We start from the raw sequence: 13,478 nt of genomic DNA, 5'->3' as shown, positions 1-13,478 counted from the left end.
ACAACCACTGCAGATGGTAAAAGTAGCAGAGCCCACAAAGACCAGGAGGAATGAATCATGTATTCATTTAGGATTGTTTCACTGACATTCATTCATTTTGTTAAAATAACAAATGCAATTCAAACACCAGGGTTTTGATAAACAATTGTACTTAGCACCTTTTGGTTAACTGAAATTTAGTAGACCTTATTATTTGTGTTTTACTTACACAATTAACTTAAGTGCACCATTTTTTTTTTTGCTGCTATTCATAATGGATGCATCAAGGACGATGGTGTAAGTATAAGCCTTCCCACATCAGTATCATTTTCAAGGCACTGACAGTGGTACTTACATAAAGATCTTGGAAAAAATGTTAAAAGCTGAGAGCAGAGGAACCCAACTCCTGAGGTTGTAATGGTCTTTTGCTTTTGCACAACTTGTCAATTGTTCCTTTGTAAGCTTTAGAATGAATGAAATCTTTGTTCTTCTGTTTTTGTTAAATACAGGAAAATCCAGGAAAGGTATGACAACCTCCTTGTGTGGTGTTTTTGTTTCCAGCAAATATTAAAAGGTCATTGTCAAGTCATCTTTAAGAAATGAGTAGATTTTAAATTCTACAATGGTTAGGTTAATGATTATTCCTTTTACACAATAGAGAAAGAATTGTTGCACATTTGCAAAAAACACAATGCTGGGAGCAGCTGCTGTCCATTCACAGGCAGCTGCATGACCCTCTTTGTCTTAGCCTTTTATCACAAGATCAGACCTTGCAGGAAATATGGGAGTTGTGGGACCACAGATTTGTAAGGCTCAGGATCTATATAAAAAGAAGAGTGAGCATTATGATGAATATAAGCTGAGTATAAAATATACCGGGTCTCCTTTATAAGGCCAGATATAAATAAGTAAGGCAGGCTGTGAGGGGTGGAATGGAAGGATTTAAGAAGCTCCTACTTATTCATTCCACTTAAGCCTATTTTAAAGAAGACTTGGTAGAGATTGGGGTAGCTGAAATGACTGGGTTGAATAAGCAAGCTGGCTATTACAGAGGCCATGTAGGAAGATGTAGGTTGTTAGAAGACTTGTCATAAAGCTTGATGGACTGCTTCAAATCACTGAATGACATTTTTAAAATCTTATCTCTTAAAAACCATTTGTTATTGTCTGTTTGGAAAAAAGAATTTTTTTGTAAATATAACTTACTGTTCTTCCTATTTTCTGGTTGATGCTTATAAGTAAAATGTTTTTTCCCTCTAAAATTCCTTTTTAACTATGCATGTATCATAAGAATTTTTTTTAAACTTCTTGAGTTTTTCTCTGTAAACTTAGATTTAATCTAGAAATGTGAACATCTTCTGTGTTGCTCTGGTATTGTTACTAACACCATCAGAGACCGCATGTTGGAAGTGTTGGATAGTTCTCTTGTAGCCTCGTCATTCTTTTGATCTTATATCTTTTTCCCTTTCTCCATCCTTCCTCTTCCTCCATTCCCGACTTGTCCTGTATTTTCTTCTTCTGGCTGTGGACTGTCATTAGGAAGAATGAATTCCTCAGCAGGTGAGCTATGAGAGGCTGAAGTGTTGGAAATCTGCCTCATTTTATCCTCCTAAGCCCAGGTTACAATTTTAGATCATCTCACATTTCATATTAAGACCTACATAACCATATAAAAGCTTATAGCATACATTTGGAATATATTGGCAAGACTGTATCTCTCAATGGCTAACTCCAAAATTCTCTTTAGGTTCAATTAGCTAGAATTCATACAGCCTGGCATTAATAATAATGAACCTTACACACCGGATCTGTTGGCTTTCTTGGGCAAGGAAAAGAGCAGAGTGGTTTTTTTCCTAGTGTATGGTAGGAGGCAAGTCTCGGATATTATCAGTTCTCACTTAATAAAACTTACAAACCCCCCTTTAAGCCCTATATCTGTCTGGATAGCAAGAATTTAGGGAATTTTCAAGGCCCTTTTCACTTCTTAGTTGTTGCCGAATGTTATTCTTGCATATATAATCAAAAACCAAAAACAAAATCCAAGTAGACATGGGCTGGGAAAGTCTCAGTTTTCCCAGTTCAGTTCTGTTGTCCTACCCCCAGAAGTAGATGCATTCCACTTCCTTATCTGGCCACTAATACAGTTGGAATTTACAGCCAAAAAAAAAAAATCATTCAATGACTTTTTTGTAGCAGTCACATACCAAGTAAATGGGGATTCTGTGATTAGCAGGACATTCCTGCCTCCCTGACAGATATTACTTGGTGAATGTTTAGCCCAGTTTATGGCTTTCCCCGTGCTCCTTCACTGTACTTACAGTGTCTCCTGGGCTCCTACCAGTCACCCTCCTTTAGTCCTCTGTTCTTCTGTGAGGTTTCCCTTGTGGAAAGTACTAATGCCTTTGCATGGCTGAGTCAGAGATTGAATCCCCAAACCAGCTCATCAGGATCACACAAGTGCAATTCCAGGGTCCCAGAAGAGAAAGGTCCTGGCCCTTGTTTCTAATGGTAGGTAACTTTTTTTTAAACTTGTACAATAAGGAAGAGGTCAAGCCAAGTGACAATTGGGTTCACTATCACCAGTGAAGTATTGCCATTTGGCAGAAATGTGTAGCTCCGTAAGGTGGACATCCCTGCTCACAGTGGACCAATGGCAAATGACAATCCTGCTCTAGGAAACAGACTTATTAGCCACAGGCTCTTCCATTTAAGTTGCCATGAAAATAGAAGTGGTGATACCTCCGGTTATCGGTGACAAGTTCTGCTTCCTCAAATGTTGAAGTTTGAACATTAGAGAAGCACACCAAGGCAAGCATATAAAGCAAGTTTTATTTAAAGGTAGTAACACAGATTTCTACTGGGAGGGAGAAAGGGGCCATGACTGGTATTCTAGTATCCCAAGAAGTGAGAGCACCCTGGCCCTTTTATAGACTAAAATTTCCTATGTTCTGCTCCCTCCCCCTTATCTTTCTCCTTCCTGCCTACCTGACTAGGCCCAGGAGATGCCTGTGGAACGGCCAAGGGGTGAGCAGGTTGGCTGGAAGGGCCAAGGTGGAGTGCTAGGCAGGAAGGAGCATTGTTAGCAACCTTTTTGGGAGGGGTGGTATGGAAGGGCTCTGGAGACATGAACATTCCAGTCTCCCGGGGCAGCTTCCAACCTTCCGGACTCAGATTGGCCTCCATTTTCTTGATTCGACCTGATTACCTATTCTACACTAATTGTCTCTCTTTAATTCTGGCTTCAGTGGCTTATCCTGCCACCTGAATGATTAGATGATTCTTTCAGACAGAGTTAAACCTCAATGAATATCAAATGGATCTGGGGAATCTGTATTCACAGTTCACAGTCCCGAGGACACTGTGCACTGAACCATAGCAGCCCTTTGTGACTTGTCTGGAAGATTCAGGTCATTGTAGTTTAGTGGTTCCTCTCACCTGAAGGTTACAAGTTCTTTCTTATTCTGTGATACTAAAAAACTAAACCAAAAACCGCAACCTTGGAAGAACTGAAGGGAGGGACATACAGCAGCTTTACGAAGAAACAGACCCTCTTTCTGCTTTGCCAGGAGGTGCCTCCCCCTGGTTCTTCCTCTTTCCAGGAAACTGAAGGACAGTGGGAGGTCTTGGCACAGTCATGCCAGGGAGATAATTCTTGCATGTTTTAAATTACATGACCGTCTTTTAGGGATATGTTTTTCATACTAAAACAAGGAAATGTCTTCCGCGTAGTTGGTGCAGATGTGAGTTTTCAATGTTGCAGCGTCTTTTGAAATCATAAGGAAACGCACATGTGTAACCTTTTCAAATAATTTCTGTTATTGTTTTTTTTGTGTGTCCTCTTTGTCATAATGAATATTTGGAAACAATTTAAAAGGCGCAATTAGTAATTCCAAAAGTTCAAGTATAAAAGGTAAATATATAAGTAATGGATTACTTGCCTTACTTTACAACAAAAAGCACAAGCTCTACACTTAGGAATGCACTGGCCTAATTTTATGCTGCATGCATTAATCAGTATTATTAATGATATTCTATCTTGGCTCATGGTGTGCTTTTATGTTTTGCATTTTCCCTTGCTAAGCGATATGTGGCTTTAAAATATATGCATGTATTTATGATTTATAATAGCAGATTAAATGAAGAAAATATTTTCTCAGAAATGGATTAATCTGAAGCGACATTTTTACCTAAATATCTAAAACGACTCCAAATACTAATGGCATGAAAACTCTGCATGAAACTAAAATGACTTTACAGAAACTTTGGGTGGATAATGCTTTGTTAAAACATCATGGATGTGGTTTCTGTTTCTAAATGGAAATGTTTAATCAACTGCAGGGGAAACTGTTGGAATTATACCCCCTCCACCCCCACCTTTTTTTTTTTTTTTTTTTTTTTTTTGTCCTGCTGTCTACTTTCAGCCACTTTATTACTAATTAAAGTCTTATTGAAAGGTAAATGGAGCATAAGAGAAGAGTCAGAATTTGAGTAGTTCAATTGTAAACTCTTAATTGTGCTGCCATTAACTCCCTGGACAAGGGGAGCTATTCAAGTTGTCATTTCTTTAACCAAGGAGAAAGAGATTACAAATGAGAGAGAAAAACTTTTTAATGAATTTGGGTTGTGTTCATCAGCCTGATCCCTACTTGCCGAATATATTATAGAACATTGAAAAGATGATGGCTGGATTTATAACGCCTGAAATCACCTCTGGGTCAGGAAGTCATAGCGATAACACAAGATAAACCAATAACCTAATGTGCCACATGTCTGAGTACCAGGATAAAGAAAATGACTTCTATTTATGGTGGTTTTGATCCTATTCATCCCTTCATTTTCAAGTGGTTATCACCAGCTAGTTAAAGGCTGATTGTTAAACTTAGAAAAGAAGAGCCTTAGATGTATGGTGGTTAGGAAGAGTCCAACCACTGAATGGGTTGGCAGACAAGAAGCAGATAGGGAAAATGTGAATAAGGAAACTACACAATTTGGATCTTAACCAGATTAAAACATTAGACATGGCATGAGATGTGAGTCTCTCAAATCCTGTGCCTGAACAGTCCACCTGCTGTTTTATAACTTAAGTGCCCTGAAATTTGAATGCCACTGAAGGAGTGAGTGCCCCGTAACTGGTGCTGCTTGTCACTCAGCATTACCTTGCCTTCACTTAAACAGCTATTTCTAGAGGATTCAAGATCTTTGTGTTTCTGGTTTTCTGTTTCTTTGCTTTTTTGTGTGTCCTGATATGTTATTCTCAGTTGCACTGAATCATAGGAATGGGATAGGAAAGTGCCAAGTGATCCCACTGAGAAAGTCACTCACAAGACCACTTCTTTGAAATCCTTGCTTGCACTGAGCATGATGTTGTTTCTTTGATCTTTCTGGCTTCAAAACAATTTCGACCAGGGCCCAGACTTTGTATGCAGATGTTTTTGGTTGCTGGCTTGAAATTGTAGATTTATGAGATTCTTAGACTGATAAATGAGGCCTATTTACATATTTATGGCTTTTCCCTTAGGTTATAATCACCAGCAGATGAGTGAAGGACAAAGGCAGAAATCTGAATTTTACAACCGCACAGCATCTGAGTCAAATGTGTACTTGAATAGTTTCCATTATCCAGATCACAGCTACAAGGACCAGGCATTTGACACTTTGAGCCTGGACAGCTCTGATAGCATGGAGACCAGCATCTCTGCCTGCTCACCGGACAATATCTCTAGGTAAGATTTCTTTATGGGTAAGGTTTTTGGATCAGAAAAGCATCTTCTGTTTTCAAATCTAAAGTCATCAATTTGGGACATTATATATTACAAAATCAAATGCACAAGAGGGTTGGGGGTCAGGGTGACCTTCGAACCTGTGTGAACCAGTCAGACATTATGTAGTCCATTTTCCTCGCTTTTATTTATTTATGCTTGAGTTCACATACTGTGTTTCAAAATTGAGTTCCCACTGTTGATGGACTCCAAGTTCATTTGTACTGCTTTTGATAAATAAAAAAATAAACTCTGACAATAGAGTCAGAGCTTTAGAGTTTTTTTATCCTTATGTTTTATTAGAAGGAAAGCCTTAGATGTGATGTATACTAAAATTTGGTATGAATTTAACCATTCACATTTATATCCATACTTTGAGGCAAACAAAAGTAGCATTATGAAATTGGAGCCAAAGGCACACATAAATCTAAGCTGGTCACAGTGTTTCTCATCTTTGGCAATGCCCAGCTACTTCCTGAGTAAAGTCTGATGTAGATCCTGGCACTTGAACCCAGCCCTGTCCTCCCTCTGTTCTCTCCTGATACCCCTTACAGAGCATCTGTTGGCTGAGAGGGATGGAACGCTCAGATCTCTGAGCCTTTGTCCATATCGGTTCTTGATTTTTTTTGAAAGACGAACCCAGAGTCAGGGCTCAGGAAGATAACCAAGGCAATAGCAATACAGGTGTCTTTGCAGGTGGCATTCAGAAGAGGGTTCTACAAGACAGTTCAATAATTTTATCAAAATAGGAATTTTGTGCAGAATTGACTATCAGTTGCCAGCTTTCTAAGACCAAGACCTATTTTCTGAGTCTTATATTTGTTGACATGTAAGAAATGGTGCTGAAAAAGCAAAAACAATGTCCAACTCGTGGAACATTCTGATAGTCACAAAAATGATGTCTCAACAAAACTGGGGGCAAATTACCCACAACTGAGTAATTCTATAACTTTACAAATGGCTTTTTGTGACACAATAAACCACAAGACCAAATTTATGTCACTAGAATTTCAGCATGGAATTACCTCTTTAATAGACTTATAATTTGGGGATATCTTAATGCATAATTTTGAAAAAATCTTTAAACACAGCAATTTTTTTTGTCCTTTATTATCCTATATACAAGGGTTCAAGAACTACCCTACTTAGGATGTTTTGTCATGACACACATTCTGAACATTAGTTCCTTATTACTTACTTTCGTGGTACTTATTTTCCATCATAATAAAGGAAAAAAGCTAATTTTACTGTGACATGAGTTTTTTTAAGGCAGACAATGACACAAAAGAGAAATACCCATTCTTCTCTCTCTCCCTTTTACTTTTGATCTTTCATAGGAATCTTCTACTTTGTTCTCAATTTTGGACATTTGGAAGAACATAAACAGTACTAGTAATTTCTGACCCCAAGGACTGGTCACCTGTGTTTGCTAGCACAACAGGGTTAGTTCTGTCTGAAGCAAATGTGGACGATTATTATGGCCACACACAAGTACTTGCCAGGATCAATCATTACACAATACTATCATAGAAAGAATTAAGGGACAGTATGTCTTCACACACACACACACCCACACACACACGGAAACTATTTGAGGTAATGGATATATTGTTGGTCATGATAATCATTTCACAATGTATACGTTTATCAAAACGTACCATATACGTTTTGATACCACAGATCCATACTGTTGTCAATTATATGTGTGTGTGTGTGTGTGTGTGTATTCAATAAAGCTGAGAGAAAATGAAACAAGAAACAAAATGGTAGACAATGAAATCTAGATAGAATAGACTTATAAAAGTGGGACAAATAGTCTATTGGTGAGGTGTTTTTAAATTGGTGAGTTTTTAAGACTGAGTCTTAATAAAACTCAAATAATTTCCAAATTAATTGGAGACACAAGATATATATATATCTGATGTCACAGTCAGTACTATGGAATATAAGTATAATTTTGTGACATTATGCAATCTACCACTATATAATATATCTTCAGCTTTCTCAGTTGAGGAGATGAAATTTATCCCTTTTCCATCTATGAAATCATATATTGTCAAAGATGCAGAAAAAGAATTCCTGCAGAAACATGAAAGATAATTTTTCTTAAATTCTTTCCAACTGAAAAAAATAAAACTTACTCTTTTGTACCTTTCCCAATAGCTAATGACAATAAGAAATTACTGGGTTCTCTTTCTCAGGAGAAAACAGCTGGCTAAAAAATTGGGCCAAAGTCACCATATGAAGCCCAGCCTAGTTCTTAAGCTTAAGAGGATCCAGTGTTCCTGAGGTGCTCCCTGTCTTCCAAGGGTGTATTTTGTAAGGGGGCTGACAGTAATGACTTTAAGAGAAGCCATATGCCCTGTGATACTGTGGTCATTTATCTCTTCAAAAGAACTCTTAGCTGGATTTGAATTATCCTAAGTTTGGTTTGATCAAAAATACAACTTAAGGATATTCTACTAACAGTTATCTATGACCAAGAGGGCTCAGCATATTCATTTTTAACATGCATTGTTATAAATTCATTATTGCATGAATGTGCCAAACACACCTGAGTCCCTGCTCATACGGGTCTCTGTGCTGTGAAGACACAAGCCTAAAAGCCTGTCTGTGTCCAGGAGAATCTAGGAAGTGACAGGCCCTTAATGACTTCAAGGCACACAGGCACAAGAGCAGCAGTGGTTCTCCAGGGTAAGAGCACCAGGTTTAAAGAGGCTGTGGCCCAGACCAAGGTCATCCATCCCAGGAGAGTCAAGTAAAATGTAAACAAGTGAAAATAAAATGTTGTGTCTCATGTCAAACATTTCCAATCTTTCCTTCTCTTTGAGTTCCCTGAACTATTCTTGCAGCATTCCCTCTGTAATGTTTTCCTTTCCTTGCTCGCGTGACAACTCTTCCAAGATATATTTCTTTCGAACCTCCTGAATCCTTTTGTGTGTTTCCTTCATTTGTACACTGTGTAGGTCAGTGTTCACGAAACTGGCCACCACCCAGCTGCTGCATCTTTGGAAGTCATATTTTAATTGGCACCATCATTTAAGAAGAAAAACATCCTCAGGTAGAAAGACACAACAAAAAGCAACTGGAGACACATATTCCACACTGAATAAAGTGACTTCAAGTATTAGGTGTCATTTATGTAGAACTTCAGTGATAGTCTTGTTGGTTGGACATCTGAATCATTAAACCAGTGAGAGGGTCTTCCACAAGCTATCCTTTTTAGACTTTGAAAGATATGTTTTGAAGTCACACCTGGCAAGATTTGGCTTTGGTTTATTATTTATGAGCAAAGCAGTTTGCATTGGCATTATTTTGCTTGCCTAGTTTTATCTCCTAAACTGAGGTAAGTTGGTGTTACCTATAATTTTCAGAGTTGAATTGATTTGCCTCTTCAGAACAATGACTTGTAAGTAACATCCTTTAAGTCGTATATGCTTGGGTTTTGTCATGCACCTCCCTTGACCCTGTGTGTGTGTGTGTGTGTGTGTGTGTGTGTGTGTCTGTCTGTCTGAGAGACTTATGAGTCTGAACCAATATTCTTAAAAGGTTTCTGTGTTTCATTCAGTGCCAGCACTTCAAATATTGCCAGAATAGAAGAAATGGAGAGGCTGTTGAAACAGGCTCATGCAGAAAAGACACGGCTGCTTGAATCCAGGGTAAGTGTGATACCTGCGTTCTAGAGTCAGTGGTGTGGTAATTGGTACAGGGAACTTTGTATTCCACATCAGGAAGTACTCCTTGAAGAGCCTTAATAAGGGCTGTGATCTTGGAAAAGTCACTCAGCATTCTCAGCCTCCTTTCTTATCTCAAATCTAAAGGTGTTAGAGGGTTGATTTCTGAGACTCTTACTGTACTGCAATTTCCCATAACTTGAAATATATAGAGTGTTGGCATAAACTGAAATGGATGCTTTATAGTGTGTTTTTCCTTGGATGGACACTTGGTGCCTTTCCCAAGGAACAGAGAAGACTGTCCTGTCTTGATGCATTCTCCCTTCCTTCCCAGCTTGTGCTAACTGCATGGTTGTAATATTAAAAATCCCAAGGCATTGTGATTGTATTTCAAGTCAGAACCCGAACTTCCTTAGGAATCCCCCCAAATGCCTCTGCATCCTGCCCTGAGGGCACCTCCTTTCCTTTTTAACTTCCCTATGTGCTTCCTCTGTGACCTTCAGCCAGGAAGCTATGGAGCAACAACAGGAATTGGAAGGACCCATGACCTTCAATTAGAATACAGCCTTCCAAATAAAAGCTAAACCCCGCCACTAGTGTTGGGTGACAGTTTATGAGACTTTTTATTAAAGATGGGAGAGCTATGGTCATGGATATGCAAGGACTGCATATAGTGACAAGCTGGGTTTTCACCTAAGATCAAGATTTGTTCATTAATAATTGCATTTCTGTGTATGAATCTGAAAGCTGTGCCCGAAGTGATTATGGGTTGTGTTAACCTAGGTCATATATTTTAAGAGAATAAAATACAAACCAAAAATTATCTGATGAGAATTTTTGTTTTATTTGTTGGAACCATCCAAGTATAACCAGTATGTCTTAAAATAATCATTGTTTTGCATAATGATATTTAGGAACGAGAAATGGAAGCCAAAAAGCGAGCTCTGGAAGAAGAAAAACGACGCCGAGAACTCCTAGAAAAACGACTGCAGGAAGAAACTAGCCAGAGGCAGAAGTTAATAGAAAAGGAAGTGAAAATAAGGGAGAAACAAAGGGCACAGGTTAGTTGGTCAATCTGAATGAATGAGCATGGGTTGCCCCCTGGTGGTCATTCCCTAAAGACAGCCAAACAGTGTGGGGTGCCATTCCTTCACCCCTCTCCTGAGCGCTGGAGAGCATGATCAGATGAAAGGTGCCCATGAGTGGGCAAAACGTGATTTTATTTCAAAACCTCTAGGGAACCACTAACCATATGACATTTTACTTCCATGGGACATGTTGATGGGAGAGGACTTTGTCTTCTACCCATTCTCTGGAATATATGTAGAAGAATATGCTTTTGAACAGCTTTGAAAAATGTCACTGCATTAACCACTGAAAGCAAAAACAACACCCACACAGAACTTTGACAAAGGAAAAGAAGGGTTACCTAGGATAGTGTTACCTTCCCAGTTTCTTGGTGGTGTTCCGCACTATTGTCACGTGTCCCCTTGCCACACTAGGGCCACACATGTGCACATGATTACAAACTCAAACAGAATTTGGGAAAACCACCTGTTTTAATTCCTTGTCTTTGTCATCATTAATTTGCTATCTCTCTTTTTGTCATTATACCTACTTATATAATGTGTATTTTCTGAAAACAAAATAAAATTTTGTTAGGTGTTAATGTAATTTAAAGTTGGAACCAATGTATCAGAGTTGCACATTTACCTAGTAAATTAAAAGGCAAAACCCATCATTTCCCTTATTCTTTCTGGTTACTGGCAGTTTGATAGTACACCAGTTGGAGACTATCTTTAAAGTTCTGTGTGTAATCTGTGACACATGACCACAGTCCAGTACCACAGAATTGAAGGCAAACTACTGAAGAAAATAAAAAGTAAAAACTTATTTCATTTTGCCCTACCTCTGCCAAATTCTGATTTGCAGTGAAGGTCATCCATGCCTATTTAGTATCCAAAGCCAAAACAAACAAACAAAAAAATCACAATTCTATTTTAATCCTGATTATAAGTTTTGCCTCCAAGTATATGATTACATCATCTCCCCAGGGCAGAGGGGTGGGGTTATTTAACAGGGTAAAATAGAACACCATTTCTGAAATATTATCCATGGTAATATGTGCTCCCTTGGTTAGATGAGCCTTTGCACTAACCATTAGTACAATGAAAAACATCTAAATCCCTCCCTTTGACCTGTGATCATGGACAGCTCTTACTTTAGGTCCAGCTTTGATTCTACTTCTAACATTATTTTAGCTTCACTTTTCAAAACATACATTTTTTTCCTTCAATGTCTCTTCAGATGTAGATAAGCCAACATTTATAATTTAGGAAGATCTCTTGAGGTTGTTCTTACTAAATAGTGTTCAACCAGTCATGCCACGCTGGGATTACTTAAGGAGAACTATTGCTAAGTTGTGGCAGGGAGAACTCCTGGAAATCTTCCCATGGAGGAATCTTCATTTGCAGGGAACAACCCAGAAAGCTTCATGCTTCATTTCTCTGTGTTTGTTAGGAGCTAAGTACCTCTTTAAAGCTAAAAAAAATGACCTTTTTCCATTCTCCAATCTGCCTACTTCAAGGAATAGAATCTACTGGTCCGAGTTTACCTACCCTCTCCATATAGTAGCATGCTACTCTAAATAATATCCATCATTCAGTCTCCAAGTGATAAGCATTTTATCATAAGCTCTCATAATTATATGGGCATTTTAAAACAGACTTTCACTTAGTTTCTGCTTCTAAACATCTGTAACTTAATGACACAAATGCTTAGCATGCAGTGAGTTTTGCTCTTTTCCAGGCTCGTCCTTTGACACGATATCTACCTGTCCGGAAGGAAGACTTTGATTTGCGGAGCCATGTAGAGACTGCTGGCCACAATATTGACACCTGTTATCATGTATCCATCACAGAGAAGACCTGTCGAGGATTCCTCATCAAAATGGGTGGAAAAATTAAAACCTGGAAAAAACGTTGGTTTGTTTTTGATCGGAATAAGAGAACATTTTCTTATTATGCAGGTGGGTGATAAAAAAATTTGAAATGATATATGCAAATCTGTTAAAGAGGAAAGGCAATTGAGATTCAGAATTGAAGGCTAACTACTGAAGATAGTTTGGTAAGTAATAAGAGTAATGATAACATTAGCTTTGTAGATGTACTGTATTTTTATATTTAGATTGTACAGCAATGTGGTATGAATCTCCTTTCTACAAATAATAAAAAAATTGTTTTAAAGTGTGAATCAGTCCATTCTAGTTCTGCAATTAACTGCAACCCAAACATATTAAGTGGGATTTATGTTTTAACATTAAAATATTGTCCTTTAAACCACAAGACCAGAAAAAAAATTTTCTTCTTATTTATTTATTTATTGCCACATATTTTATTTAACACAATTAGGCAGCCTTAGCTGACAGTCAGTCAACTAATGTTTACAAACTTGTATCATCTTTTAAGTACAGAGAGTAAAGCTCCTTTGCAAACTAGTGAATAAGTAAATCTCTAAAACATTTTTGAACTCTTACATGCTGGATTATGAGAGATGTACCCTACTGACTCTTATATAAATACAAAAATATTAGTATAACTGGCCTACTTATTACAAGCTTCTTATTACAAAGATCATATGTGAAATATTCCATTATTAGCAAAAGTCTAGCTCTACTCTCTTTCCAGCTGCTGACGAGAAGGGGTATCATACCAAATGTTATGCTTTGGAGTGACAGCATCAGCAATTATGAGCATCTCCAGGAATCATTATAAATTGTACCAGTGTAAAAATGTAAACTAGCTGGTCACCAGAGGTGCATACCTGTGATCCCAGTGCCTTGGGAGGCTGAGGCAAGAGGAACACAAGTTTGAGGACAGCCTCAGCAATTCAGCAAGGCCCTATCTCAAAAAAAAAAAAAAAAATGTAAAACAACTGTTGGGACATCTAAGTCACCCAGTGAGTGCAGGTTACTGTATGTAAGAAGGGGCATGAATACCCAGGTGCCTGTGAAGTGAAGGACACACTGGTCAGAGAGCCCTAGAATTGGGGTGGGAACGGGCAGAGG

The 13,478-nt window shown here is 38.2% G+C and overlaps 1 protein-coding gene across 10 annotated transcripts in view; it reads left to right on the top strand.

Moving 5' to 3' along the window:
* Positions 1 to 13,478, top strand: part of Phldb2 (pleckstrin homology like domain family B member 2) — a 208,224-nt gene that overhangs the window by 187,657 nt on the left and 7,089 nt on the right. For 4 of the 10 annotated variants that reach the window (XM_047563145.1, XM_047563143.1, XM_047563144.1 and 1 more), the window contains exons 14-20: positions 489 to 503; positions 1,519 to 1,539; positions 3,854 to 3,889; positions 5,498 to 5,702; positions 9,307 to 9,397; positions 10,327 to 10,473; positions 12,221 to 12,440. In XM_047563145.1, the coding sequence (XP_047419101.1) occupies positions 489 to 503; positions 1,519 to 1,539; positions 3,854 to 3,889; positions 5,498 to 5,702; positions 9,307 to 9,397; positions 10,327 to 10,473; positions 12,221 to 12,440 (735 nt within the window). The remainder of the gene's footprint in view (positions 1 to 488; positions 504 to 1,518; positions 1,540 to 3,853; positions 3,890 to 5,497; positions 5,703 to 9,306; positions 9,398 to 10,326; positions 10,474 to 12,220; positions 12,441 to 13,478) is intronic. The other 6 variants (XM_047563147.1, XM_047563141.1, XM_047563150.1 and 3 more) reach the window with 2 other exon arrangements.

The sequence above is a fragment of the Sciurus carolinensis genome, chromosome 9, assembly GCF_902686445.1.
Source record: "Sciurus carolinensis chromosome 9, mSciCar1.2, whole genome shotgun sequence".
Lineage (NCBI taxonomy): Eukaryota > Metazoa > Chordata > Mammalia > Rodentia > Sciuridae > Sciurus > Sciurus carolinensis.
The sequence above is the reverse complement of the archived record's forward strand: the minus strand, read 5'-3'. Positions and strand labels throughout refer to the sequence as shown.